Source organism: Calonectris borealis, chromosome 7 (genome assembly GCF_964195595.1).
Source record: "Calonectris borealis chromosome 7, bCalBor7.hap1.2, whole genome shotgun sequence".
NCBI lineage: Eukaryota > Metazoa > Chordata > Aves > Procellariiformes > Procellariidae > Calonectris > Calonectris borealis.
In genome coordinates this window covers 28,286,330-28,312,591 of record NC_134318.1, presented here as the reverse complement: position 1 = coordinate 28,312,591, position 26,262 = coordinate 28,286,330, and the positions used below count along the sequence as shown (strand labels likewise).

The window sequence follows — 26,262 nt, the reverse complement described above, 5'->3', positions numbered from 1 at the left end:
CCCATGATTCCCGAGTGTGGAAAGAGGATTAAGGGCCTGTAACGAGCAGCACCTTTAGCTGCTCAAAATACGAAAGGGCACTGGAGTCGCAGCCTGGGCTGCACAGAGACCCGCTGCAGCATTACCAAAACAGATATATTTATTCCTCTGGCATGTGGGTTGCCACACACCGCACGCGTGTGCACAGGCCTGCCCTCTGCACTCACACGTGGCGATTCTGTCCATCACTGTCCCTGGCTGCAGCAGAAGCTGGGCAAGCCACGAGCGGCGCAGCTCCTTCCCTCCTGCAGGTGCTGGGAAGAGAGGGCGGGGGTGCCAGGAAGGTGCTGCAGAGGGGTGCTGTCTGCCGGCCCCCACGCTCCAGCCCCAGCACTCGGGGCATTACTGGGCTCCGAGGGTCCGTGGCATCAGCTGGATGGCTTGGCAGCTTAGCGGGGGCCCGGTCAGATTGTCGGTCAGCACAGGGAGGGAAGACAGGGCGCTCACCTGCCCGGGCTCCCCAGCAGGAACCTGTGGGGACAGAGATGGTGCCATCAGCCATGTCCCCAACACGCCAGCGCCCCAGCAGCTCCAGCCACATGCACTCACCATTCCCCCCGTGCTGCCACCGCTTCCTTCCGCACCAGCCTCTTCTTATCATCCAAAGGCTTGGCCAGTGCCCGGATAACTCTGGCCTTGTACGGGAGCAGCTTTAGGACAGAAAGGGCTCTTAGTGAGAGACCTGGGTGCTGGCTGCCCCCCAGGAGGAGGTTTGGGACCCCCTTGCCCCTCTATATGCAGAGGCAGGCAGCAGGATGCTGCAGGAGCACTTACCACTGTTGTGGGCAGGCTGGTAAGTGCGTGGGCACAGCGCAGGGCGGCAATACGGACAGCCTGGAACAGACAGACGGGGGCAAGGGCAGCGGAAGGGGCAGGGGCGGAGGAGAGGGGCGTGAAGGTGGAAGGAGGGGGCACACGCACCATGGTGGGGCTGGAGGTGAGGCTGAGGAACTTGGTGACCAGTGTGTCGACGTGCAGGCTCATGATCTGGGGAGCTTCGAGCAGCAGCGGTTGGAGGCAGCCCAGCGTGGAGAGCTGCACCACACGGTCCGAGCAGGACAAAGCCTCAAGCAGGAGGGAAAGCAGCTGTGTGTGGGGAGGACACAGGAGACATGAGTAACTCCCAGCCGTGCACTCTGCGCTGCCACAATCCCTCCTTGCCAAGGCTGGCTCTCACCGTGGGCAGCTCTGTCACCAGCACGGGCTTGGGGAGGTGGTTGAGCACATGGGACAGGCCCTTCAGGTAATTGGCCTTCACGTCTGTGGAGAGCAGAGACAGTTACAGGCAGCCAGGGGAAGGAGGGGACACCGGCTCAGGTCCCCTGGGTAAGGGGTCACGGGGTGGCGAGGCCGAGCTGGGGGTGGCCACCCACCAGGGCCAGCCCCGTGGAAGCCCTGCACCAGCTTGGGGATGTTGTCGGTGAAGAAGCGCTGGCGGAACATGATGCGCACGTCAGCGTGGCAGCCCTTGTGCAGCACGTCTGGGGACTCGGCCATCAGCAGGGAGAAGCCGTCGGCCGCGGCAGGGCCCAGCTCCGTGTCACCCAGCAGGCCCAGTAGCTGCGAGGGAGAGAGCCCTGAGACAGGGCGCCCTGCTGCTGGGGGTTCCCAGCGGCCCCGGGGGAGCGGGCAGGCTCCTTGGACATCGCCCAGCCCCACTGCCGCTTACCTTGTCCGTCAGCCAGGAGCTCAGGGGGTGGTAGCGCAGCACCAGGGCTTTGGTCACCTGTGCAGGCAGAGCAGAGTCAGCGCCAGGCCGGCCCCCCCCCGCTTCTCCCCTGCTCCCGCATCCAGGGCAGGCCTTACCCAGAGCAGCAGGGTGAGCGCCTGCGTTCGGCGGGGCCCCTCCGCAAGGCCAGGTTCCATCCTGTTCACTGCAAGCTGCAGGATCTCATCCAGCTGCTGCCCTGGGGACACAGAAGGGACAGGCTGAGCCATTCCCATGCCAGCAGTGGGCAGGGACCCACAGCGTCCTGCCCAGCCCCCTTACCCGCCGGGTGCTTGTTCACCAGCCCTGCGAAGCACTTGGCAGCTGTGGTGGCTGTGAAGGGGCAGTTGCAGGAGCAGCTCAGCGCCAGCAGCTCCCGGAGCAGCCGCTCCTGTTGAGGAATTGCCACCTGGAAGAGATACAGAGCGTGTTACAGCCTGGGGCCACAGCCGCTCCCTTCTTCTGCCCAAGGAGCTTGCTGTGGACCCAGGCAGGAGGGTGCTCGGTCAGGGCCCCTTCTCCATCTTGCTCCCCACCAACTTACATCGCGGGGCAAGGAGCAGACGAAGGCCATGAGGAGGACGACCAGGCGTCTCTGTGCCTCCAAGCACTCCCCATCCTGAGGGGGAAGAACAGCGCCCATGTCATCACGGTCCTTGCTGCCAGCCTGTGCAGACATCCTCATTCCCTGTACCTGTTCCAGCACCCCAGCCCCAAGCACCCAACACACCTCGAAGGGCTGGAAGGAGCAGGGAAAACTGTTCTGGGGCAGGAAGGAGACCTCTCCCTCCAGGAAGAGGGGCACCACGTGAGACACGCTCTGGGCAGCCAGCCTAGGAGAAAAGAGACGTCGCAATGTGCTGTTCTGGGAGGGTCACCAGAGAGCTCCTGGGTACCTCCCAAGAGGTGCAGGGTCCGTGTGTACAGACAGCAGCAGAGGGGATGCGGCCTGCCCCCTCCCCACGATGGAGTGAGTGCCCGTCCCACCCCAGCATCACTCACTCAGGGCTCAGGTGAGTGGTGGCAGCGCTGATGACTGGGACCATGGCAGCCAGCACCTCTTCCTTCAGCAGTGCCTTGCCCAGCAGTGGGTGGGCGCTCTCTGCAGGCAGCGGGAGGAAAGGGACTCGCTGGAGCTTGCTGCCCGGAGGGAGGAGGGAGGCACAGCCCCCTGACCCACACCTGCCGTGGGGCAGGGCTGCTCTGCCTCTGGCGGGGGGGCAGCAGTGCCCGCGGTTGCCGGATGGCGGCAGCAGCAGCGCTGGCTGCAGGAGCAGGGACCCCAGAGAGCCCGGGGAACTGCCTGCTCTCCCCTCTCCCGCTCCAGCCCCGCACCTACCTTGCATGGCAGCCTGCACAGCCATGGCCAGCAGGCAGGGCACCACTGTCTGGTGGTAGTACCAGCAGCCCTCCGCATCCCGCTGGCACTGCAGGGCCACACGGTGCAGGCTCTGGCACACAGAGACCATGTCCTGGGCGTTCCCGGCCTCGCTCCCTGCAGGGAACAGTCATCGTCACTAAAACAGCCGTAGGACCCACCCCCCAATCTTCACTGGGATCCCAGTGCAATGCAGCCCTCCCTAGTCCGCCTCACCAGTGGGATTCACAGCCCAGCCCTGGGCTCCTCGCCCCACTGCCATCCCCACTCTCTCCCAGCCATCCCTGGTAATGGAGGCAGCTCCTGCCCCGATGTGCTCCGTGGAGCTGCTTGTCGTGAGCTGCGTTACCTTTCTGCACCTTCCGGAGATGCTGCAGCAGGACAGGGACAGTCTCCCTCACGATGCTGGTGTGGATGGACACGGCTGCCAGGGCCTGCAGGCAGCGCTGCCGCAAGGAGCGGTGGTCACGGGGACTCTCTCCCTCCCGCTCTGAAGAGGAATCACACCTCAGAGGGGTGTTGGGGTTACCCCAGGCCCCCCTCACCCAAGGGCATTCAGGGCCCAGACCCTGCCAGGGTGGATGGGGTGAAGCAGCACAGCAGAATGAGCCCGTGCCAGGCCCAAGGCACTCTGCCTGCTCTATGGCTGGGCAGCTCCTCACCGCAAGGGTGATCCCGGCCGCCGCAGGCTGGTTGCCAGCACCAGGCAGGGCCCTCCCTGTGCCAGCACCACAGTGCCTGTGCCGGGAATCCCCCAAGAAGGAGAGCCACCGACCTACGCCATGTGGCACAGCCCTGCTGCCTGGTAGGAGCCAAACGGGGATGGGACAGGCTTCACCCCAACACCAGACATGACTCCCTTCCCAAGGCCGTCAGCCCTACCTGACTGCAGCTCCTCTTCAAGCCTGGGTACCATGCGTCCAGAGAAAACCTTTGGGTAGTTGGGGGCCAGAGATCCGGCTGCCTCCATTGCTGCTTTGCTGCCAGGGGGAAGAGAGTAGGAGGGGTGATGTGAGCACTGCAAACCCTGGGCTGCTTGTACACCAGGTGCAAAGATCTGGGCCAGAAGATGCCTCCAGAAACCCATTTCTCAGCAATCTGCCTTTTTCACCCTACTGGCAGGCAGAGCAGAGCCCCCTACTTTGACAGGCCTAGACTTTCTAATTTCCAGCCCAGAAATCGCCTGGTTTATCCCTTTACTCTTACACCCACGTGGTCTTTTAGTTCAGACAGTTCCTGTGCCTTCCCACAGACTACAGCCCCTCTCTGCAGCAAAGCCAGGCTTTGCTCCTCTCCCCAGAGCGTGGGTGACTGCAGTGGCGCCAGCCTGCTCCTCACCTGCTCTGGGAATCCTCCTCATGAAGAGCGAGACGGATGAGGTGATCCACAACCAGCTCCAGGTCAGAGGGAGACAGGAAGCCTGCAACAAGAGCCATAGAGGAATCCTGCCCTCGGCCAAAGGCAAGGATGCCGGTGTTCTGGCCAGCATCTTTCCCCCTTGCCCAGGCTAGCAGCAAGGCAGCAGCATGCCAAATGCCAGAGATACAAGGTGCCCAGCACAAACAGGCAGGAGAGAGACCACGTATCCCTCGAGCTCATGGTCTGGGTAGGAAGTGCTGCCACTGCTCCTGTGCACCTACAGGCAGCAGGCAAGGACATCCCAGCAGCCACGTGGCACTGTGTCTCCCAGAACAGGGTGACACTTCCCTCTGCCTCCCCAAGGAAAACAAGGCACCAACCTTGCAGGGAGCCCAGGACAGTCAGTGCCCTGATCCCAACCAGCTGCAGCTGCACGCTGGGATCCGTCAGCGCTGAGAACACCACAGAGCAAACCGGGGCTCGGAGTGACAGCAGAGTGCTCTCATCTGGAGAGAGAGGCACGGAGTCACTGCCTGTGTCTGGCTGTCACCACACAGCCACCACCACGGCACCTGACAGACCCTTTCTGGGGCCCTGCCAGTTGACACCTAACCATGCAGGGTCCCTGGGACATGGCAGGGGGCTGCACATGCAGCCGCCCAGGTCAGTGAGCTTTCCTTCTCTATCAGCACATGGGAAGGTGAGGTCAGAGCCAGCAGCCCCCTGGGACACTGGTGCCTCCAGAGGGACCAGCCAGCCTCACCTTCTTCCACATGTCCCCACTTCTGCTGCAACTCCAGGAAGCCCAGCAGCATTTCCAAGATTGTCCTCCTCTGGCTACTCTGCAGGGACACAAAAGCGTAACCCAGATCACCGTCACTGCTGGGACACAGCTGCGCCTCAGCCCAGTGCTGCGAGGGCAGAGTTGCCCACAGTCAGGGAAGGACATCCACTTTGACACCCTGCTCCCACCACGCCCTGCAGAGCCAGCAGGTGCACTCAGCCCTGCTGTCTGTGACCACAGAGCCCGGGGTGCCCCTCACCTGCGGGTGCTTGGTGTACTGCTCCAGCAGCAGGGGCAGGACGCTGCTGGTAACGCGGTGGTAGGTGCGGAGGGAGGCACCCGCTGCTGCCTGCAGGAGTTTGGCACTTGGCCACACCAGCTTCATGTCGGGCTCGCACAGGTGGTGCCTGCAATCTGAGATAGGCTGGGCGGCGTCAGCTGCACCGGCAGAGCTTCTCTGCCTTGCGTGCGGGGATGCAGCTGGTATCTGGGCTGGGATGTGCTGCCGGGGCGCAGCTCTGAGCTGCCGCACAGCCTCCCTAACAGAGCTGCTTCCCCCAGCTCCAAGCGCACAGCCCAGCCTTGGACGCCCCAATCCCAGCAGAGAGGAAAGCAACTCAATCCAATAGGCATTTCCTACTGCGCCCCCTTCTCCTCCCTTCCTGCAGCCTTGGAGAAACCAACAGTGGCTGTGAGAGCTAGAAAGAGAAGAAAGAGGCTTCAAAGAGAACAGGAGGGCAGATCTCTAGCTAGGAGGATGCTTGCAGGCCTGGCTGCTTGGGGCAGGGTAGTTCTCTCTGCTAGCTACCTTGCAGGATGCTGCTGAGGAAGGAATCCAGCAGGTCCTCGGTGTCAGAGCTGAGCACGGAGCAGGAGAGGCAGGCAGAGAGGGCATGCAGCGCGGCCAGGCACTCCGCCTCGACCTTCTCGCTTGCTGTCTGGAACACCTGCAGGAGAGGCTGCAGGATGAGCTAAGCTCTGTGCTGACCCCAGCCGCAGGCTTCACACTCCCAACGCCGGCTGAAGGGCTCAGGCTCCCGCCTTGCTTCCCACATGCAGTGTGGCACATCCAAGCCCCAGGGACACGCTGATAGGGCTGGCCTGTCCCCCCACTTTCCAGCTGGGGCTGTCCAAGGTGGGGGCTGCTGGGGGATATGGGGCCCACCTGGTCTGGCTATGAACTCCTGCTCAGCAGGAGCCCAACCGTGGTGGAGCATTTGTAAGGGGCCCTGTGGTACTCACCTCCCTGCGCAGGGATGACCAGAGGCTGGGGAGGAATTCCTGCAGCTCCTTCTGCCCGTAGATGGCACAGCAGGCAGTCTGCAAGAGGGAGCCAGGAGAAAGCATGAGAGAGAAGCCAGTACCAGGAGGACACAGAGCGGAGACACTGCCCAATCTGACAGGCTCATGCTGAACTGCACGAACCGCTCAAGGAAGACAAAAAGAAGAAAGAGTGATGCAGGCCAAACTAGGACCCTGGAAATTGTGGCTCTGCAGGGGACAGTCTCTGGCTGGCAGGGAGAAGGGCTCAGAGGTGGTTGACTGCCGCTGCCACAGGCCAGGTATGGGCTGAAGAGAGTAGGGAATCCCCACTTACCAGAGTCTGCAGGGAGTCAAGCTTGGCACTTTGCAGGTCTGAGTCCATCTTCTCAATGAGCAGAGGGAGCAGGAACTGCAGAGAGAAGCACTTAGACTCAGCCCACCTTTGCACCACCTTGTCTGTGGCCCTGCAGGGCTGCAAGCTCAGCCTCTGTCAGGAGAGCAGAGCTGGAGGGATACCTGCAACAGGCAGCCCCTTCCCAGGGTGTCAGCACCCTCCCGATGCCCAGCCCCAGCAGGAGACAGGGCTGCCCTAGTGCAGGCTCCTGGTCCCAGTTGTTCCCATCCCACAGAGCCACAGCGGGAGCTGCAGCACTATAAAATGCAGCCTGTGCTCAGGGAACAGGGGGGTGCTGAAGAACCCCCTAAGAGCTTCCTACCTCAGCAAATTGGGGCGTGGAGGCCAGTACAGCCCGGAGGCTGAGGATCAGGTCTTCTCTCTGGATGCCATGAGGGTCATTGGGGGGCTGGAAGGGAAGCACAGAGAGCAGGTCACCAGTCAGGAAACCTGCCAACCCAGCCATCAGCCGAGGCTGCATCACCTCATCTCCAGCAAGGCAGCAGCGATGTCAGTCACTGCAGCCAGCTTGGCACCAGCCTGTCAGCCTGGGTACCACAGCTCGCAGCTCAACACTGCCCAGCCAAGACTCTTGCCCACCCTCTCCTCCCATTCCCTGGAGGGGACACGACCCCCTGAGAAAACACCAGAAGGAATAGACTGTGGCACAGGGCAGACTCACTCACTGGAGTAAAATCAATGGGGAAGTAGCAGGACGTCACTTCAAACAGCTCCTCCACAAAGGGACCTGCAGGGTGAGGAGAGAGGGAGTGAGCAGAGATGCTGGGCAAAAGAGGCACAGCAGCCATGCCTAGCACCCATGGCAGGCTGGCTCTGCAGCTCCTAAAGCATGTCAGGGACAACCTCAGCCCTGGTCAGACCCAAGAGCCATCCCTCCAACAGCTCAAAGAAAAGCGACATGTTCTCTGATCAGCTCCGCACGGCAGGCACAGGCTCACCCAGGGCATAGTTCTTGGTAATGAGATCATGCACGATCTGGAAGGCCACCAGCAGGTTGCGGGGATCCTTCTCCCCGTCCATCACCTGGATAAAGCCGAAGGTGAAGTCGGCACCCAGGCCCTTCAGCTCTGCAGAAAGAAGGAGCATGAGCAAGTGCAGGACACCAGACCTCACCAACATGGCATGAAACCAGCCTGGCCTCCCCAGCCCCACAGCCCTTCCAGCTCTCCCCAGGCAGAGCCACAGAGCCCTTGGAGAAGGCGAAAGCGAGCCATTTTCCCAGCCTGGACAACCCCAGAGTGGTTCTGGCATCTGCCCCCTCACCTTCCTCCCTGGTGCCCATGAAGTTGGTGATGATGCTGTAGACTGTGTGGCGGTCCAGCTGCAGCAGGGACTGGAGGGAGGAGCAGAGCGATTAAAAACAAGCCTCCGCACGTGGCAGCACTGCTACCCACCACCCAAGGGCAGTGCATGCCCTTGAGAAGAGGGCAGGATGCCCAGCAGCTCAGCTGCTGCTTCCTGGCACGCAGATCCCATTTACCGCATGCAAAGCGTGCACATGCCTATGCAATGGCACCTGAACATGACTGTGTCCATCACTGCATGAATGCACCACCCCAGTCACACCAGGGCCACACACGCTGCCCAAGGCCCTGCCAGCATAAACAATCTTAAATTGCAGGAGAATTTGGGGGCTGGGGGCACTTAAACATGGCCTGGAGAACAGAGCAAAGGAAATAACTCTCCCAGGGCTGAGAGAAGAGAGGACAAGGGCCAAACTGTTGTCTGCCTCTTGCTCTGCAGTGAGACGCTGTTTCTAAGCTCCACAGGAGCACTGTACTGCTGCTGAAGGATGTGCCACACTGCACTGCTACTGATTGCCCTCAGTCCTCAGGGCAGGCAGGCCATCCCCAGACACCCGGAGAGCGGGAACAGGAGGATGGAAAATCACATTGCTCACCTGCACGTGTACCTCCTGGAAGATAGCTTTGAGCACAGAAACCGCTAACCCTGGGGACAGCACCTCACACATGCTCTGGGGACAGGAAAAGAGAAAAGCAAGAAGAGAAAACTGTGATGGCAGAGATAAAACAGAGCTCCTGCTTCTGTACAGCAGCCACCTGCAGCATCCTCTTTACCCAGGGGAGAGCTCACCACCCCCACAGGACAGGATACCCATCACCTACGCTGCTCCCCAGGGTGGCCAGGGAATCCTTGCCCCGATACCAGCATGGGGCAGGAAATCAAGGCAGTCTCCTCCCTCCTGCCCCTCTGCAAGGGGCACAGCAGGAGCACTGAGGAGACAGAGCAATGCCACCGGGCAGGAGCTGACAGCCCAGCCGGGCCCCGCTTGATGTGCTGCTCCAACTTGTACCCAGGTGTTGCATCTCCCTGGCACCACTCGAGCACATCCCGACGCTGCGGGCTGGGGGCGCAAGCTCACCAGCGCTCGGAGTCCCTGGAGCACCGAGGGGATCACGAGGTGATGATCTTGCAGCCGATTCTCATAGAACAGGACCAGATGCAGCACTGTCAGAAACAGACAGCAACGTGCGTTAGTCCCGAGAAATGCAGCTGCTGGGCGCCGGACCCAGCTCTGCCAAAAGCAGCTGCCGGATGACCAGCAAGCATATCTTGCCCTGGTGAATGGGATTAACTGCCACTGTTGGGTGCACCCACCTGGCTCCAACGCCTTCGCCCTCCCCCCCGTGAGCAACCCACGTCTGACTGCAGCGGGGCAGCACCCACCTCTGGCTGCTGCAGAGGGGCTGGAGCTACCTGAGAGGCGTTTGCCCTGGCCTGTCCAGACATGTGGGTGCAGACACGAGCAGTGAAGCGGCAGACGCCTGCTCAGCCGAGGCTGGAGGATGTCGTGGGGTGGGGCGCAGGGCTGGAGCAGGAGCTCCGGTTTCCCTGCGCTGGCTCCACAACACGTTCCCGGCCCCTGAGTCACGGCCACGGGCGCCTGCACACCCCGGCCCTGGGGAGAGGCAGCAGGAAGCAGACTGGAAGAGCCGGCTAGCAGCATCCTGCGCCCACAGCTGCTGCAGAAACTCACCCCCCCAGGAGGCAGCCTGACGCAGCGCTTGAGAAATGAACTGGGTAAGGAGGGACAGGAAGGGAGATGGGGCCAGCTGGGGGTGTCACAGCAGCTGCCTGTGCCCTCCCGGGAAAGTGGCTCTGCCCACCCTCCTCCAGAGCTCCTGGTGACTTGGCTCTAACCCAGCTCGCTCCCCTCACCCAGCTGCCCTGACTCTGCCAGGCCTCCCCACTGAACCTCCCCATCCCCAGCTGTCCCCCCGAAGCACCCTAGTCCCCATCACAGTCATCACACCTGACTCCAGCTACACCAGTAGCTAGTCTGCACTCTCTCTGCACGGCTGCTCTTGGCCCTGCCTGGCACCAGGCTGAAACTTAGAGAGCCAAGCACCAAGGACTAAGCACCTTTTACTTCCATCCTTCCCTTCCTCCACCTCACTTACTAGCTGGGCCCCCCTGCCTTGCCAGCCTGCTGGCACAGGTTCAGCTACCCATCAGCAAGGCCCCCAGTCCAAGTCAAAGTTTGGCAGCACTTACTGGCTTCCCCTGCTGCCAGCCAGTTGCTATGGGGCATTTAACACTGCCAAACCTTCTCCTTGCCTCCTCAAATGGGGCATCTTCCTCTCTCCGCTCCGGTCCTCCACTCTACTCTCATCCTTATGCCAATCTCCCCTCCTCCCCAGGCCCCAGGGTTCCCCCAGAGTTAACCTGGGCAGGCGCAGGGCTGCGGCGTGACTCGCTTTGTGAAGGATGGTTTTCCTGCACGGAATCACCACCCAAGGATTTTGACATGCAGATGTGTCCCTAAGGCGTCCCACGTGGCGCTGAGCACACCTGGGTGTGCAACGCCCACACACTGCCAGGGGCACCAGCTGCAGCACCAGGGCTTTGGCGTGTTCAGGGAGTGACCCGAATTGTGTGGTGAGGTTGGCAAAAAGGCTGCAGCGTGAGGCCCTATGCCCTCCTTGGACTTTGACTCTTGAGAGACACGTACGAAGTTGTCACGGTGCTAAATCAATCCCTTTGCCAACTGCAGGACAGACACTTGAGTGATACAGGCTTTGCCCCGAACCTGCCAGCAGCCACTCAATGGCCCAGAGCAGCCCCTACCTTCCTTCTCCTGGAGCAGGGAGTAACACTGGAGCAGGACTTGTGACAGCAGCTGGATGCCTCGCCCTCGCGTCCGAGGATCTGTGTTCTCCAGGCAAGACCTAGCCCAAGTCGGGAGAAAGCCCAAGAGGCCTGTTGTGAGCAGGGACACCCAAGCAGGAAGCACATCCTGAGCAGACACATTATAAAAACAAAGAGGTGCCGCTCCCTGGGCAGGGGGCGGTGGCTCAGTCCTGCCTGACTTGCCGGCAGGATGGAAGCAGACTCCTCTTCCCCTGACTATGCTGCATGCATGCATCTGGCCCCAGAGCCATGCAGCAATAAATCCAAGTTCTCAAGTCAGACCAAAGAAATTGCTCTTGCACCATGCTCTGCACCTGAAACTCAGGCTCCCAAGATCACAAGGGCCAAAAAATGGCAAAGCCTCTTACAATGAGGCAAACCCAGCCTCCAGCTTTGGAGAAACAAGCCTCCCTGAGTCCCAGGCCACAAGAGCTCGGAGACAGAAGCAAAAGCTGAGTGCCAGCCAACTCATGACATGGTGATGTGCAGCTGTGTACTCGGGCAGCTCCTGCTGGGGACAGTCCCAACTGAGAAGTGCCCTGCGGCTCGCTGCCTGGCACAACACCTCTCCTCAGTCCTGGGAGAGCATCAAGAGCAGCTCTGGCCTTGCTCTTTCCCAAACAGCTCCCAAGTCCTGGGAGGGCAAAGCACCGCTCAGGCGCCGTGCTGTGAGCGGACAACATACTTGCAAGGCCTGTGTGCTGTGGTGTGTCTACCAGTGCTGAAGCCAGCTCGTCCTGGACGAGCCTGCACGCTTCTCCTTCTCACTGTCCCTCCTTGCAGGAATTTCCCCTGCAAGGCCCTTAGGCGATGTATAAAGCTTTTCTTACCCCAGGGCTTCCACAAGCTGCAGCACAGTCCAGCTTCCATCTTTCACCCCTGGAGAAAGGAGGTAAAGAGAGTGAACCAAAGAGACCCCCGGACCGTCAGTCAGGCATGGCGCTGGAGACAGATGCTGGGAAGGGCCCTGGCGGGAAAGGCTAGCTGGGTGCCGGCACCTCGCTAAGCACTGAAGGAGCCACGTGCACTCAGTTGGTGGAGCTGCCTCCAGCCCTGCCTGCAAACACATCTGGGACCGAGAGCTGCCTCGACTGGATCAGAGCAGAGAGCAGGCAGCAACGGGTGATCTTGCCTGCACTTTGCCTCTACCCTCTCCCCGCAGCCTGGCTGCATCCGTGACCAACGCGTGGCTCCCGAGAGAAGCAGCCTTGCTGTCCTCCACTTCGCTGAGATGCCAAAAAACCCTTCTCTAATGTGAGCAAGCCAGGAGGAGACAGAGGGCAGCTCCCCAGGTGCTTCCCAAGGGAAAACTGGCCAAGAAAACAGCTCAGACACTAGCAATCACCCAGCTTCCCACCTTGGCTCTGCCACCTCCACGCTATGCTGAACAAGACCTGCACAAACTTCCTCCAAGATGGAGGGCAGGGAGAAAGGCAGCTTTGTGGTCAGAGGAAGATGAAGCATTGGGACTCCTGGAGTCTATTTCCAGCTCTGACTCAGACACCCCGCCAGGTTGCCTCACTCACCTCCTGCCTCAATATTCTTGCAACTCAACTGGGGGAAGAGTCATTCCTTGGGAGGCTTTGGTAAGGACCTGCTGCATCCTACAAGAGCCTTGGCAGAAGGGCAGGTTCTCCACTCCCGCCACCCACTGCCAACATGACACCTTCCCAGTAGGAAAGCGCTGTGTGTGCCCTGTGGTCAGACATGGGGTGGGAGGCAAGGGACTGCCTTACCTTCAGCCCTGTAACCTGTAGCTCGGGTAACAAGGGACATTGCTGGGAAACAAGCAGCACCCCTCACTCTCCACCTGGACAAAGCAGCTTTCCTCCACAAAAAAAGCACCTTCCAGTCACCGAGTCTCATTGTCTTTGCCCAGGAGCACTTCTGGGCACTCCAGAGGGCCCTGTTCATCCCTCTGCCCTGTTCATCCCTCTGCCCTCTGCCCCCCTGAAGTCTTGCCTACACAACTGACAGGGCACCCACCCCATCAGAAGCCTAAAGGTTTCATTCTGGGCTTTCCCAGGCCTTGTCTCAGCTAGCGTCTCCTGCTGTTGCAAGCATTTACTGGCTCTTCCTAAGCAGTTAGTTCCAGTATTGAGTCATGCTGTTCATCAGAGAGAGGTCTCTGGGGATGGGAGAAGGGATGACAGTGTTTTCTGACAGCAGGCAGCCCTGGCTCCAGAGATAGAGCTTCCAATCCCGCCTGGCACAGCAAGGAGAGGGAGCCTGGACTGAGGGATAGAACAGATAAGGGGAGCTGTGAGGAAGAAGAAGAGCCCAGCAGAGTCGACAGGTCCAGACTGAACAGGGGGTGCCTTGAGTGACAGCGGTATGGTGCTGGCAAAATTTCTTGCAGAAGAACAACAGTGCAACAGCAAGCGGGTGCTGTGCACAGGCACAAAGCAGAGCGGGCCGCCGGGAGAGCTCGTACGGTCCCTTCACACCCAGCATCCCAATATCCCACTCTGCAAGCTCACAAAAAACCCTTGTGCCTCTGAACCACTGTGGAGAAGGTCCGAGACAAACACTGTCTCCACAGCCAAGCACTCTGCCTCTCTGCCTTTTCAGAGACAGAAAGCAGCACCTAAGAAAGCTGCTGGTTTCCCAATCAACAGGAAAGAGCTGAAGTGTAAAGATCAAACCACAATCGGCTACTGATGCTCCCCGCGGTTAGCAGCCCCTTCACTTGTCTACGGCGAGAGAACTCGCTCTGTCCTCAGGGACCCGGGGGTGCGACCAGCTTCACCTCATGTGGAGTGACCACACCAGTCCCGACAGCGCGACCTGCAAGCGCTGCCTCCTGCTCGCAGGCAGAGCCGCGCAGGCCACGGCTTAAGCGCAAGCACAGCTATAACTGGACCTGCCTCATCAGCACGGCAGGCACAGTGGCGAGCCTGTGAAACTTCGGCCTCCACATCTGGCAGCAGCAAGTTCCCAAGGTTAATTAAGCACCTTGAATCTCAGCACTCCCTTTATCAGGAGGGGCTGCCTTCCTATTCTGGCGTTCCTGTAGTCCGAGAGGCTAAACAGAAGCAAGCCATTTACCCTTTGCTGCATTATCACTCGGAATCCATCTGCTCCCTTTCCTGACACCTCTTCCCTCCTTTCACGCAGTGTCCTTCTAGACATTAATCACTCCTGCACACTTTCCATTCTTGCCTCCCCCACACCCTCAAAACGTAAGCACAGCATTCACGGGGAGTGTGTGATGGATTTCTGTAACAGCAGTACCCTTCTCTCCCCATCTTTTAATAAAAACGAGTTCAGCCTCCTTCTGCCACCCACTGACCCGTGCAGCCCGAGCTGCCTGTGGCAGCACCGAGGTCTTTCTTCCACTTGCCAAGTTACACTCAATTTAGTACTCAGCAACACATGGGAGAAGCCCAATGCGTTTCTTCCAACAATTGCACAATGGCCACAACGTCAGAAAAAACCTCTCCTTTCGCTCAAGGATACGTGATGCAATTTAATACTTTCTGATGTGTGATTCTATACCAGGTCAGAGGGGCCAAAGAACACTTGCCGGCTCCCTCGCTTGTCAAGGTAGGTTTGTCACAAGTGCCATATGGCAGATGAGATCGGGGAGGGGGTGTGGGGGCGGCTCTTCGCTTTGTGCATTTTCGAAGAGATAAAGCTTTCTGCGGGCACTTCTGTAACATGACCATAGATGACAACAGTAGTTGTAAGGTTATCTTTCCCCCCTCTATCCCAAACACATCGGAGCCTTGTGCAACTCTTTTGCAACATCTTGAATGTCACACAGTTTAGTGAATTCCTCCAAATTTCCTTGGCATTTTCGTCACTCTGCATTACACGGACCACCAGGTTATCTTCCCGTTTTGCCAGCTCATCTCATCACTAAGATACCACGGATCAGTTCACAATCCATCAGTCGTGGGAAAGGTCTATAAGCTACCCCTCCATACCCCTTCTTTGCTCTCTCAACTCCTTTCCAAAACATGCTGAAGCCACTGCCTAGAAACACAAATGTGCTGCCTTATCCTTAAAAAGCCACGTTCCTGAAGCTGCAAATTCCCTAAAGTAACGAAGTCACTAAATCGCTGCTCCAAGCAGAAAGACAAATTATCCAAGGAAACCAAATGCCTCAAGCCCTGACAGGAAAGGAGGAGAAACCACACAGAGGGCAGTCAGAGCCTGGGCCCCAGAAGCAGGGGCCAGCGAAGCCAGAGCATCGGTCATCTCCCACAGCATCTTGACAAGGCCAGGAGCTCCCTTCCCACTGTCACCTTCTCTGCCACCCAGCCATGGCCACCTCCCAGCCAGTCATACCCAGTACCACCCATAGCAGCTCCCACTGCACCCCAAGCCTCCAGTGCCAGGGCCTGCAGCCTCGTGCTCCTGTCAGCTCGCACATCCCATGCCACATCCCCCACCCCAAAGCTCCATTCCCTGCTCCAGGCCAGCCCCTGGCCCAACACCTTCAATCCCACTCCATGCCCTTGACCAGCCCTGCAAAATCCTGACCCACTCCACAGACCCTGCGACTCTGCCTTCACCCCAGCTCCCAACAGCCCTGCATCTACCCACACCCGCCACTGCCTCTCCCCTAGAGCCCCTCACCCTAGCTGCTACCCCACACCTACCCCACAGCCCCTAGTCCTCATTCCCCCTTTCAATGCCCAACTCATAGCTGCAGGCCCTACCCATTCCCCCATGCCCTGCCCCATAGCCATGCTCCGCACCGCAGCCTCATGCCCCAGCCCCACAAGCCGTGGCCAGGCTCTGTCCCACACCCTGCCGTGCCCTGCCCCACAGCAGGGCCTGTGCCCTGCCCCACAGCGTACCTCATGCCCTGCCCCACAGCCTACCTCATGCCCTGCCCCATTCTGCACCCTAAGGCCTACGCCCCAGCCGTGCCTGTGTCCAGCCCCATACCCTGCCCCACGTCCCCACGTCCCGCTCCGCAGCCCCACGCTCACCCTCAAAGCCCACCCCGCACCCCCACGTCCCGCCCCACCGCCCCCCAGCCATGCCCACGCCCGCCCCAGGCCCGGCCCCGCCGCCGCGCCCACGCTCGGCCCCGCCCCGCAGCCGCGCCCGCCCGCTACCTGCCGCCACCTCCGCGGCGCGGCCGTCCTGCTGCCCGGCCACGAAGTCCTGGACGGAGGTGGCGAGCGCCGCAGCCCCCTCCCCGGCCCCGGCCCCGGCCGCCGCCATGACACCCCGCGCCCAGGGCAGCGGCCGCCGGCCCTCCCGCCGTGCGCATGCGCCGGGCCCTCGCGCCGCGGGCGGTGACAGCGCGCGCACGCGCGCGGCGGGAGCGCCCCCTCCTCACCGCCCCCCGCCCCTGGCGGGGGGGGAACGGCGCGGTACGGCGGGGCGGAGGGGACAAAAGCGCTGGGGGAGCGGGCGCGCGCGCGTGGGCGGTGCCGGTGGCGGTGCCGGTGCGGGCGGTCACATGCGCACCTGGGGGGGCGGGGCGCGGCGCGGGGTGTCTCCGGCGGCGGGGCGGCCCCGGCGCTCAGAGCCGGGCGGCGCGGCTGCACGGCGCCGGGCCCCGCGGTCGGGCGCAGCGCGGAGCCGGCCCGGCCCCATGCCGAGCGCCGCCGCCGTTGAGCCCCGCCATGGGCGGCTGCGTGGGGCGGCAGCGCCGGGAGCGGCCCGCCGCCGGGAACCCTCGCAAGCGAGCAGGTGAGCGGGGCCGGGCCCGCCGCGGCCGTCCCGCCTGGGCACCCCCGGGATCGCGGGGACCGGGGCGGGTCCCGTGTACCCCTGGGGGTGGCGGGCGCGCGGGGGAGCGTGGGCACCGGAGGGGCGTAGTCCGTGGGCGCGGGGGGGGGCTGTCCCGTGCACACTCCCGGGAGCCGTTCTGTGCCCCCGGGGGTCGCCGGGCACCGGGGGTTCCGGTTCGGTGCGCGGCCCCGGGAGCGGGCAGGCGCCGCGGCTCCCGGCACCCGGGGGAGGTTTGCAGGGTCAGGGCTGGGGTGCACGGCGCGTCCTGCCCGGGCCCGCCGGTCCCCGGTTCCTCCCGGGGAGAGGGTGTGCTGGGGGCCTGCAGGGTGGCGGGTGCCCCCAGTTTGAGCTCGGCAGTGTCCTCCGGCACGCCGCGTCCTGCAGACTGCCGAGTCCCTGCCCGGCACCGGTGCTGCCCGTACACCGGGCTGCTGCCGACGGGGACTGCCCCGTCCCCTCTCCCCCGGGGTTTCGGCGGGTGCCGGGGACTCAGCGGCCAGGGAGCGGCTGCGCGGGTCCGGAGAGCGGTGGCGGCGCGGGGGGGCGGGCGGGTGCAGCCCCGCGGCTCCCCGCAGTTACCGGCAGCCGAATACCTGGGTGCCATGAGGCACCTCCCCGGGATTCTGCCCCAGAGGGTCCCGGAGGCCACGGGGATGGGCACGGCTACCTGCCGGCGGAGGGGACGTGGGCCGGCGGGGTGAATCACGCCTGCCTTCCCCTCGCCCGCCTCCCCGGCCGGTGCAATCGCAGCCGGTAATTACCGTGTTTATGGCAAAGCGGTGGTAGGCGGCGGGAGAGGAGGAGCAGGAAGCTGTGCCCGGGGACGGGGCGCCCCGGCCCTCGCCTGCCGCTGGGATGCAGGCGGGAGGGAGGGATATTTTCCCGTGGGATGGTGCTCCGCCAACACGTGTGGGGTGCCGGGTCCAGCTGTGTCCGCTGCCCGTGGGGACCCGTCCCCACCGTGCAGGGGTCCAGGTGTGCCAGCCTGCCCGGGGGATGCGCTGCTGGCTCGGGGTAGGGTGATGGCCCCCTCATGGAGCCAGCAGCCCTGCTCCCCCTGCAGGCACAGCCCCCCGCCCTGGCACGCTCTGGCCCCCGGGGGTGCAGGTGCCTTCTTGCTGGGTCCCCGGCTGACCGTTCACTCAGCTCAGTGGGGGTGTGGGGCCATTGCCTCGTAACTCGGGGCTGCTGTGGCTGGGGGCATCGGATCCCAATGTCTGGGTCCGTGTACTCCCCTCCTGTGCCAGGCAACAGCTGGCTGCAGAGCCTGTGTCTCCATCACCACTACTCACTCCCTGCTAGGCCCTCCTGGGATGGGTCTCGGTCCCCTCCTGGTGCCCTTGTGCCCCTGGCAGCTGCTGCCGCTTTCTTGCAGCACGTCCCTTCCCAGGGCAACGGGGCTGTCCCCAGTGCTGGGGAGCCCAGGCTGACTCCTGCCCTCACTTCCATGGTGCCACCAGCCCATGGGAGCTGCTCAGCAGATGGTGGAGGATGAAGCAAGGATGCAGCTGCCGTCACCCGCAGTATGGGGACACTGCCGCAGGTCAGGAGGGGTGCTCTGCCTGCCCACCTCTGCTGCCGCAGGGGCCCTGCTGAGCAGCCCTTCTACCCTGGTGGGGGCTCGCTGTGATCCCTGCAGAGGGGTCCTGCCAGGACACCCACAGCAAGTGACAAGTGTTGTCCATGGGGTGGCCAGCTTGCCGCAGCTAGAGGAGCAGGGGATGCCGGTGGCACGCAGCATCCCAACTCTGCCTGGCCCAGGAGGGGACCAGCCAGCGCTGCTGGAAGCGGTGTTGTGTGCCATCTGTCTGGCATCTCTTCTGGGGCTGAGCCGGCCTCCAGGACCTGCCGGCTGGGGCTGCCCGGCTCTCCCCAGGGCTCCAGCCGGGCAGGGGGCGAGCCCTGGCACAGGGGGGCCTCCGGGGCACAGCCTCCTGCCTGGGGGTCCCCACACCGGGGCATCACGAGGCGGGGCTGAGCTGCAGGCAGGGCGCTGCAGGCACAGGGCAGGAGGCAGGCAGGCTGCCGGCCAGATCCTGTTGGCTCGAGTCCGGGCGCAGCGAGCGGCCGGACCTGTCCGGCAGTGCTGCCACGGCGGGCAGGGGCGGAGGGTTGCACAAGGGGCCAGAAATAGAGTGGCAGGAGGTGATTAGAGTCTGAGGAGCCCGGCTGGGTGGCAGCAATAAATAGACAAGGCTTAGCCCCTGCCTAGCTGGGCAAGGCTGCCGGGCACGCCTGCCCGTGTGGGGTGGCCGCAACCAGGCCCTGCAGCTCTGATCCTGCTGCCTCGCCTGGGCCAGCCTCTTCCCTTTGCCTTCAGTGAAGCTGGGGGGACAGTGCCAGCGGGAGTCCTGCCGTGCGTGATGGTCCCAGCTGTGAGGATGTGTGCCTTGGCCCAGAGGCCACAGCAGCGTGGAGATGCGGTCCCGGCCATGTCCTTCAGGCTGGCCGTGACCACTGCTCCTCCGCCCTCCCGGGGCAGGGGCCGCCTCTGACCTTGCTCTGTCCTGTGGTGCTGCAAATCCCTCCTGCCCGGCACCGTGACTGCTGAATCGGCAGCGCTGGCTGCAGCCGGCTGCCCTTGCTCCTCTGGGGATGCGGGTGCAGGCAGGATGCTGCCCATCAGGGATGCTCAGCGTTCAGCCCCAGGGTAGCTGTGCCCCATGGGGACTCCCGGGGTGGGTGCCACATGATGTGTCCAGCTCTGGGCTGGCTGCTTGCTGGGAAAGCAGATGCTGTGCTGGTTCCAGTGGTCTTGGATGGGGTGGGACAGGACTGGTTCAAAAAAAGGTCATATAGCGCCTTGTGTCACCACACGCTTGCCCAGGAAAGGCTGCCTGGGGCATGTGGCTCAGCCCACAGCTGGCGGTGGTGGCTGTCCCCAGCAGCTGGGGTTGTGGCATCGCCTTGCCTGGCAGGTTGCTGTGCGGGCACAGGCATCCTTCCTGCTTGGCTGGGGCTCCACATCCCCCATGTCCCGTCCCTGCAGGAAGGGTGCCGGCTGGCCGCCCCAGGGAGAGGGGAGGCAGGAAGGAGCTGTTGTCACTTATTGTCGCCTGCTCAGCTGGGAGTGACAACAGCTCCTTCCTGCCCCATGCTTCCGGCCCAGCTGTGGGGCCGATGGGACAGGGCTGTTCCCACGGGGCCACAGACTGGTATGGGGAGGGCAGGGTGGTGTGGGACTGGCATGGGGGGTGGCCCAGACCCCTGCCGCTGTGCCCTGGGCAGTGTCGGCTGCTGGGGGTCCCTGGGGACGTGGCTGGGGGCTGTTTCATGGAGAGCCTGTTCGGTTCAGCCTATTGCTGGGACTGCTGCAGGCTGGCAGCCCCCCACCCTGGTGATGCCCTCTGCCCTCCTGATGCCCTGGACACTGTGTGCCTACTGTCTTGTCCAGAGCTGGTCCCTGCCACCCTGGGGTGGGCAGAGAGGATGGAGAAGTCCTGCCTCGCCCTGCCAGGGCTGCAGCTCAGCCCCCGTAATCCCCTTCCTGCTCCGACTCACCGGCTTATTTCCTGGCTAATTCCCCAAGCTATAAATACTGCTCTGCCTCAAAGAGCCCTAAGGCCCTGCAGCCACCCTGCGGGCCAGGGGCTGGTCCCCCTAGCATGGGGACAAGAGTGTGTCCCTCCTGGGGGCAAACAATGTCGCTTGGGGGGGCAGCTGCTGCAGGGCCAGTGGGGCCTTGGGCAGGGCGAGCTTTAGTCAAGTTCCCCCTGGCTGTGTTAGGGACTGTCCTGTGCTGGGCAGGGCGGTCCCTCGGACACTACTGTGCATGGTGCCAGGGGAGCCCGGGAGCCCATGGGGACAGGGAGGTGGGTGGCTTGGGGCCCAAGGGGGAGCCCCATCTCTTGGCTGAGCATCCCCCCCCCTCCCCAGGCCGCAATGAGCCCCTGAAGAAGGAGCGTCCCAAGTGGAAGAGCGACTACCCCATGACAGACGGGCAGCTGCGCAGCAAGCGGGATGAGTTTTGGGACACGGCACCCGCTTTCGAGGGCCGCAAGGAGATCTGGGATGCCCTGAAGGCAGCTGCCTACGCTGTGGAGGCCAATGACCACAGCCTGGCCCAGGCCATCCTCGATGGAGCCAGCATTACCCTGCCCCACGGTGAGGGACGGCACCGGGGGTGCGGGTGGGGTGGGTGCTGAGTATCCCACGTCCAAGCACATCGGGGTCCCAGGCTGGAGAGGAGAGGGGTTCCCAGCTGTCGTCTACGCAGCTCAGCCCAGCCAAGGGAGGCAAGGTGGGCTCTGCCTCGCTGCCTGGGGCGGCCCCATCCCCATTTGGGGGGTCCATGGGGATGCTCACCCACAGCATCTCACCCTGCCATCCCCAGGGTCCCTGACGGAGTGCTACGATGAGCTGGGCAACCGGTACCAGCTGCCCGTCTACTGCCTGGCACCTCCCGTCAACCTGATCCTGGAGCGGAGCGAGGAGGAGGCAGCGGAGCCGGCAGAGCCCCTGCCCAACCCCCGGCGGGAGTTTGCCCTCAAGGTGCGGCTCTCCACCGGCAAGGACCTGCGGCTCAGTGCCAGTATGGGCGACACCATCGGGCAGCTGAAGAAGCAGCTGCAGGCGCAGGAAGGCATCGACCTGGCCTGGCAGCGCTGGTTCTTCTCGGGCAAGCTGCTCACCGACCGCACGCGGCTGCAGGAGACCAAGATCCAGAAGGATTTTGTCGTGCAAGTGATCATCAACCAGCCCCTGCCGCCCAGGAACTGAGCCCCTGCCACTGGCTGTGGGGAGAAGGCAGAGGGCTGGGGGGCAATGGCACCTCTGGGGATGCATCGGGCCGTGTCCCAGCCCTGCTGGAGCGGGGGCAGCCCCTGCTCCCCCCGCAGGCTGCCCCCCACCCGGGTGACTCCCCAGGAAGGGCTGCATGGGTTCTGTGCTGCCACAGTAGCCCCTCTCGGCTGGGGACATGGGCACACGCTGCGTTTGCTGCAGGAGGTTGGAGACCAAATGTCTCTGGGGGGGTCGGCACGGCCAGGGCTCTACTGCCGGGCTGTGCCGGCAGGGAGAGGCCGTGACCTGCTGGGCTCCAGCTCCCCCTGGCCAGGAGGCCCCAGGGTGCTGGGCTGAGTGGAGATGTCTCCCCTCTGTACATAGTCTGTATTTATCAATAAAGCCTTTTCATCCTTCCTCTGTCCCCTGGGGCAGGCTGGGGGGGCTGTCACCCACAGCCATGGGAGGTCCCTATGCCTGTCCTACATCTACTCCCATGTTGGGGTGGGCACAGGGTGGCCAGGTGCCCCAGCTCTGCTCCCCAATGCCATTCTGACCCTGTCCCACCAGCCCCGGCTCTTTGCCTGCCTGGACCCTTCCCCAGTGCTGCTGCCATTGTCCCATTGCCATCCCGGCTGCTCGCTGGCATGGGGCCACCGCCTCCTTTTCCCAGTGTTCTCCTCCGGGCTTTCAGCCTGTGCCTGCCCCAGGACCAGGCGGGACAGTCCACGGAGGGGAATGGTCCCAGGACCACCTCCGCAGCCACCATCACCTGTCCTGGTGAAAATGGTGCCTTTCTGCAGCCAGAGGCTGTGGCACCCATGGGACAGGGCACCCAAGGGTGTCCCTGGGAACTGTCCGGGAGGGTGACAGTGACGTGTCCCCATCTGTCCTTCCCCTGGGTCCTGTGCCAGGGGCCAGTGCCCAGCGCATTAACTGTCCCGGCACAGGGCAGCGCCAGCCTCATCTTACAAAGGGGAGACCAAAGCCCAGGGGGGCTGAACAATGTCCCTGCTGCCAGGAATAGCTGCCGGCTCTGCCCGCCGGCCCCACGTAAGGCCGGCCCCACTGCCAGGCTGCCCGTGCGCAGCGGGGGAGGGTGGGCAGCCCCCGGGATCCTGGCAGGGCTGCTCGGGACGCTCCGCACCTGAGGTCATCCTCCAAAGCGGCACGGAGGGGCTGTGGCTCCTGGCATCACATGCTGCCTGCTGCTGGCTGAGAGGTTTGGGGGGGCCAATCGCCTCCTTTCATGGTGGGCGGCACCCCCCCTGGGTGCCAGGGAGCCCTGGGAGATGCTGGTGGGTGCCGCAGCATCTGGTTGCATGGGGATAGGGTGACGGGAGCCATAGGGAGCATCCCAGCCACCCAGGGTGGGTGGCACAGGACCCGCGGGGCAACGCCAGACCGTGTCCCTGCTCTGCCAAGCCTCTCTGGACCAGCTGCCACGGGCTGTGCGCACCCCAGCTCCCGGCACCCAGCATGGGGGCCCCGGGCAGCCCATGGGGGGGCAATGGGTCTCTTTAAGAGGATGCGAGGCTGGGGAGGTGAGCCAGGGCCACCAGAAAGCAGGAGGGTGAGCTCATGGCAAAGCTGCCCCAGTCATGTGGAGCAGCCACAGCTGTTGGTGCCCTTGGGCCGCGGGACAGAGGGGCCAGCGGCATAAAGCCCCGCAGCCAGAGGAGCCGCCAGCAGCGCCGGGAGCCAGGGCCGGCCATTCCCTGCCCGTGGTGGCGAGGAGGAGAGGCTGCATCCTGAACGGGGCTGTGCACCGTGGGCAGACATGGAGCTGGACGTGCAACGGGCCAAGGAGCTCATTGATCAGAAGCTGGCGGAGGAGGAGGAGGCAGAGAAGGTGGGTCCATAGGGCAGGGGGACCTGCCTGGGCTGCAGCAGGGACCTGCCTTGCGCTGTGTCCATCTTTAGGGACTCGGATGTGAGGAGGTTGGCACCGACCCTGCCATCCCGGGGGATGCAGCAAGGTGGCCAAGGGCTCTCAGGGGCATCAGGTTCCCAACCCGGGAGCTGTTGCCCATGGGGCAGAGCCAAGTAGCAGGCAGGTGCCCAGCTTGCCAAGTAGGGCAGGTGGGCAAGCAGAAGCCCAAGGGCTGCTGGGCATCCTGTAGACCTCAGCAGTGAGCTGTGAGCTGTGCCCAGAGCCACCTCCACCAGTGGGCTGGGGACAGAGGTGGTGGGGCTGCTCCATGCCCAGCCAGGACCATGCAGCCCCCCCATGCCCATGCAGCAACTCAAAGGGGATGGCGTACGGGAGCCGCTGGCTGTGGAGCGGATGAGCACGCCTGAGCTGGAGGAGGAGAAACGCTGTGGTCCCAGGAACCGGGGTCTTGAGGCCATCAAGGTGAGGGGGGTCGGGGCGCAGGCGGGCTGGGGGATGGCTGGGCACAGAGAAGGCAAACGGGCTGCTGTGTGTTGCCCCAAGGGCCAGGAGCGGGTGCGGAAGAGCTCGGTGGACCTGCGGCGGGAGATCATTGACGTGGGGAGCATCCAGCGCCTCATCGAGCTCCGCAAACAGCGCCGGCAACGCCGGGAGGAGCGGGCGGCCACCCCCGAGCCCACACCACCACCTGAGCCCCTGGAGATTGTATGTCAGCGGGGTCCTGGGGTGCGGGAGAGGGACTGCTGGGACAGGGGCTGGAGCCCCCACGGGCCAGCCCCCAGGTCACCCTGCCAGCCAGGGATGTCCCCAGGGAAGCAGGGCAGGGGGGCTCCCCGTGTTGTCCCCTCTCCTGCACCCCTGCAATGCCCCAGCCCTGAGCCTGTCCTGCTGCCAGGAGGGTCCCGTGGAGCCAGAGACCTTCCTGCGAGCCGCCGTCCAGGGCAAGTTGCACGTCATCGAGAAGTTTCTGGCAGACGGTGGCCCCCCCGATACATGTGATGAGGTAGCGTCCCCCATGGCTGCTGGCCGCCCCCCGCCTGCGCCCTGGCGCCATGTCCCACCGTGCCCGCTGGCAGGGGCTGGGACCCCCGGGATGGGGCTGGGGGTACAGCTGGGCTGGGGGCATGAATCCAGCCACCAACGTGGCACCTCATCCCCACAGTTCCACCGCACGGCCCTGCACCGCTCCTCGCTGGAGGGACACACGGACATCCTGCAGAAGCTGCTGGACAGCGGGGCCACCGTCGACTTCAGGGACCGGGTGAGGGACTGAGCCTCCGGGCACGGTGCAGCCAGAGCAACAGTGGGGTTGGGGTCCTCGCAGTGGGGCAGTGCTGTCCCCACCGCCAAGGTGGCCACGGGCAGAGCTCTGCCGGCCCAGCCTGGGCACGGGGAGAGACACGGGCTGGGGGTGTCCCCCGCCATGATGTGGCTTTGTGCGCCCAGCTGGACAGCACTGCCGTGCACTGGGCCTGCCGGGGTGGGCACCTGGACGCCGTCAAGCTGCTGCAGGACCGTGGGGCAGACCTCAACCTGAAGGACAAGGTGTGTGGGGCAGAGCCGGGGGCACAGTGCTGGGTTAGCAGGAGTGGGTGCTGATCCTCTCTGGTGTCCATCTCCTCTCCCACCCAAGCTGCTCAGCACCCCCCTCCATGTGGCCACACGGACTGGGCACCCCGACATCGTGGAGCACCTCATCCACTGCGGGGTGGACATCAACTCCCCTGACAGGGTGAGTGCCATGGCCATGCAGCCAGCACTGGGGGGGCAACACTGATCCCTCATCCCTCTGCTGACCCCTCCAGGGGCTCCCAGCACCCACAGCAGGGCACGTCCCTGCCCCGAGGTGCCGGCACCTGCAGCCGGGGCTGCGGTGAGCACTGTGCCCCTTGTCCCTGTGGGGAGGTGGGTGTGCGGGGAGTGGAGGGGGACGGGGGGGGTCCCTCTCCCCGGAGCTGGGCCACGATCCCCAGCCAGGCTGCGCCTCTCACAGGAAGGCGACACGGCGCTGCACGACGCCACACGGCTCAGCCGCTACAAAATCATCAAAATGCTGATCCTGCACGGGGCTGACATGATGGCAAAGAACCAGGTGAGCTGGGGGGCCAGCGCCAGGGCCGTTTGCTGCCCCACAATGTCACACCACCCCAGCCCCAGCCTCTGCCCGCTCTCACAGGCTGGCAAGACCCCGACGGACCTGGTGCAGCAGTGGCAGGTGGACACGCGCCAGGCGCTGGAGACCAAGGAGCAGCCGCAGGGGGAGATGGAGGTCCCCGCATGACGGCGCTGGGCAGGGACCTGGGACATGGTTTGGCTCTGAGGAGCAGGATCCAGCTGAGACTTGTCCGTGTCAATAAAAGCCAGCAAAAAGGAGCGTTAGGCTCCAGCCAGCAAAGAGCAGCGTTCGGCTCCAGGGGGCTGCAGGGCTGGGCAGTCTGCGCCAGGGGCGATGGGACCCGGGGAGCTGGGTTATCTGGGGAGCTGGGTTTTCCGGCAGCACGGATGTGCCCTGCCTCCTAGCACAGGGACTTGGGTGTTGGTGACACCGCCGGGCGAGGACACCAGTGGTTCAAGGGTGGGACTCCTCACTGGGGGATGCCACAGCTGCTTGCAGTGCTTCAAAGTTCCACCTGCGCAAGCTCAGGGAGGAAAACTCGGGAGAGGGTGGCTCAACCCGGGGCTGCGCTGTGCTGGAGGCTGGGGTTGTGCCGGGGAGCAGAAGTCACACCCCTACCGGGCAGCCACTCCCCGGGGCTGGATGGCTGCTTGTTCTCTTGCCTTCCCCGCTGGAGCCATCCCTGAGGGGATACGGCGGCCCCTTTGCAGGATGGGTCACTTCTGCCAAGCACAG

The 26,262-nt window shown here is 63.5% G+C and overlaps 3 protein-coding genes across 6 annotated transcripts; 2 read left to right on the top strand and 1 right to left on the bottom strand.

Moving 5' to 3' along the window:
* Nucleotides 1-121: 121 nt before the first annotated feature.
* MMS19 (MMS19 cytosolic iron-sulfur assembly component) lies at nucleotides 122-16,338 on the bottom strand. 4 transcript variants are annotated; one of them, XM_075154823.1, is made up of 31 exons: nucleotides 16,171-16,327; nucleotides 11,929-11,977; nucleotides 11,036-11,136; nucleotides 9,330-9,415; nucleotides 8,847-8,921; nucleotides 8,210-8,279; nucleotides 7,885-8,013; nucleotides 7,612-7,673; nucleotides 7,248-7,334; nucleotides 6,866-6,940; nucleotides 6,511-6,588; nucleotides 6,077-6,227; nucleotides 5,528-5,682; nucleotides 5,248-5,326; nucleotides 4,865-4,990; nucleotides 4,464-4,545; nucleotides 4,008-4,105; nucleotides 3,475-3,615; nucleotides 3,087-3,242; nucleotides 2,750-2,849; nucleotides 2,478-2,580; nucleotides 2,292-2,366; nucleotides 2,030-2,156; nucleotides 1,846-1,946; nucleotides 1,709-1,765; nucleotides 1,413-1,599; nucleotides 1,217-1,299; nucleotides 961-1,125; nucleotides 814-873; nucleotides 589-689; nucleotides 122-510 (listed from the first exon to the last, which is right to left on the bottom strand). In XM_075154823.1, the coding sequence occupies exons 1-31, from the start codon at nucleotides 16,277-16,279 to the stop codon at nucleotides 483-485; spliced, it is 3,096 nt and encodes a 1,031-aa protein (XP_075010924.1). In that variant the 5' UTR covers nucleotides 16,280-16,327; the 3' UTR covers nucleotides 122-482. The 4 variants fall into 4 exon arrangements, with proteins under 4 accessions (XP_075010924.1, XP_075010926.1, XP_075010925.1 ...); XM_075154825.1 differs by having other exon boundaries at nucleotides 6,077-6,215; nucleotides 16,171-16,326; XM_075154824.1 differs by lacking the exon at nucleotides 11,929-11,977 and having other exon boundaries at nucleotides 16,171-16,338.
* A 306-nt stretch (nucleotides 16,339-16,644) lies between these two features.
* On the top strand, nucleotides 16,645-21,934 carry UBTD1 (ubiquitin domain containing 1). The gene is made up of 3 exons (XM_075154839.1): nucleotides 16,645-16,753; nucleotides 20,672-20,899; nucleotides 21,129-21,934. The coding sequence occupies exons 1-3, from the start codon at nucleotides 16,687-16,689 to the stop codon at nucleotides 21,512-21,514; spliced, it is 681 nt and encodes a 226-aa protein (XP_075010940.1). The 5' UTR covers nucleotides 16,645-16,686; the 3' UTR covers nucleotides 21,515-21,934.
* Nucleotides 21,935-22,205: 271 nt separating this feature from the next.
* Nucleotides 22,206-26,030, top strand: ANKRD2 (ankyrin repeat domain 2). The gene is made up of 9 exons (XM_075154838.1): nucleotides 22,206-23,369; nucleotides 23,760-23,873; nucleotides 23,955-24,116; nucleotides 24,307-24,414; nucleotides 24,574-24,672; nucleotides 24,858-24,956; nucleotides 25,045-25,143; nucleotides 25,405-25,503; nucleotides 25,588-26,030. Exons 1-9 carry the CDS (start codon nucleotides 23,298-23,300, stop codon nucleotides 25,690-25,692), a joined length of 957 nt encoding a protein of 318 aa, XP_075010939.1. The 5' UTR covers nucleotides 22,206-23,297; the 3' UTR covers nucleotides 25,693-26,030.
* The last annotated feature ends 232 nt before the right edge of the window (nucleotides 26,031-26,262 follow it).

Coding starts and splice junctions, on each gene's coding strand:
- MMS19 (XM_075154824.1), bottom strand. CDS start 16,328: ATGCGCACGGCGGGAGGGCCGGCGGCCGCTGCCCTGGGCGCGGGGTGT. Junction 7,674..7,884: donor TACCAAGAACTATGCCCTGG/GTGAGCCTGTGC, acceptor CTCACCCTGCAG/GTCCCTTTGTGGAGGAGCTG. Junction 6,228..6,510: donor GGTCATCCCTGCGCAGGGAG/GTGAGTACCACA, acceptor CTCATCCTGCAG/CCTCTCCTGCAGGTGTTCCA.
- UBTD1 (XM_075154839.1), top strand. CDS start 16,687: ATGGGCGGCTGCGTGGGGCGGCAGCGCCGGGAGCGGCCCGCCGCCGGG. Junction 16,754..20,671: donor GAACCCTCGCAAGCGAGCAG/GTGAGCGGGGCC, acceptor CCCCCTCCCCAG/GCCGCAATGAGCCCCTGAAG. Junction 20,900..21,128: donor CAGCATTACCCTGCCCCACG/GTGAGGGACGGC, acceptor TGCCATCCCCAG/GGTCCCTGACGGAGTGCTAC.
- ANKRD2 (XM_075154838.1), top strand. CDS start 23,298: ATGGAGCTGGACGTGCAACGGGCCAAGGAGCTCATTGATCAGAAGCTG. Junction 23,370..23,759: donor AGGAGGAGGAGGCAGAGAAG/GTGGGTCCATAG, acceptor ATGCCCATGCAG/CAACTCAAAGGGGATGGCGT. Junction 24,673..24,857: donor CCGTCGACTTCAGGGACCGG/GTGAGGGACTGA, acceptor TTGTGCGCCCAG/CTGGACAGCACTGCCGTGCA.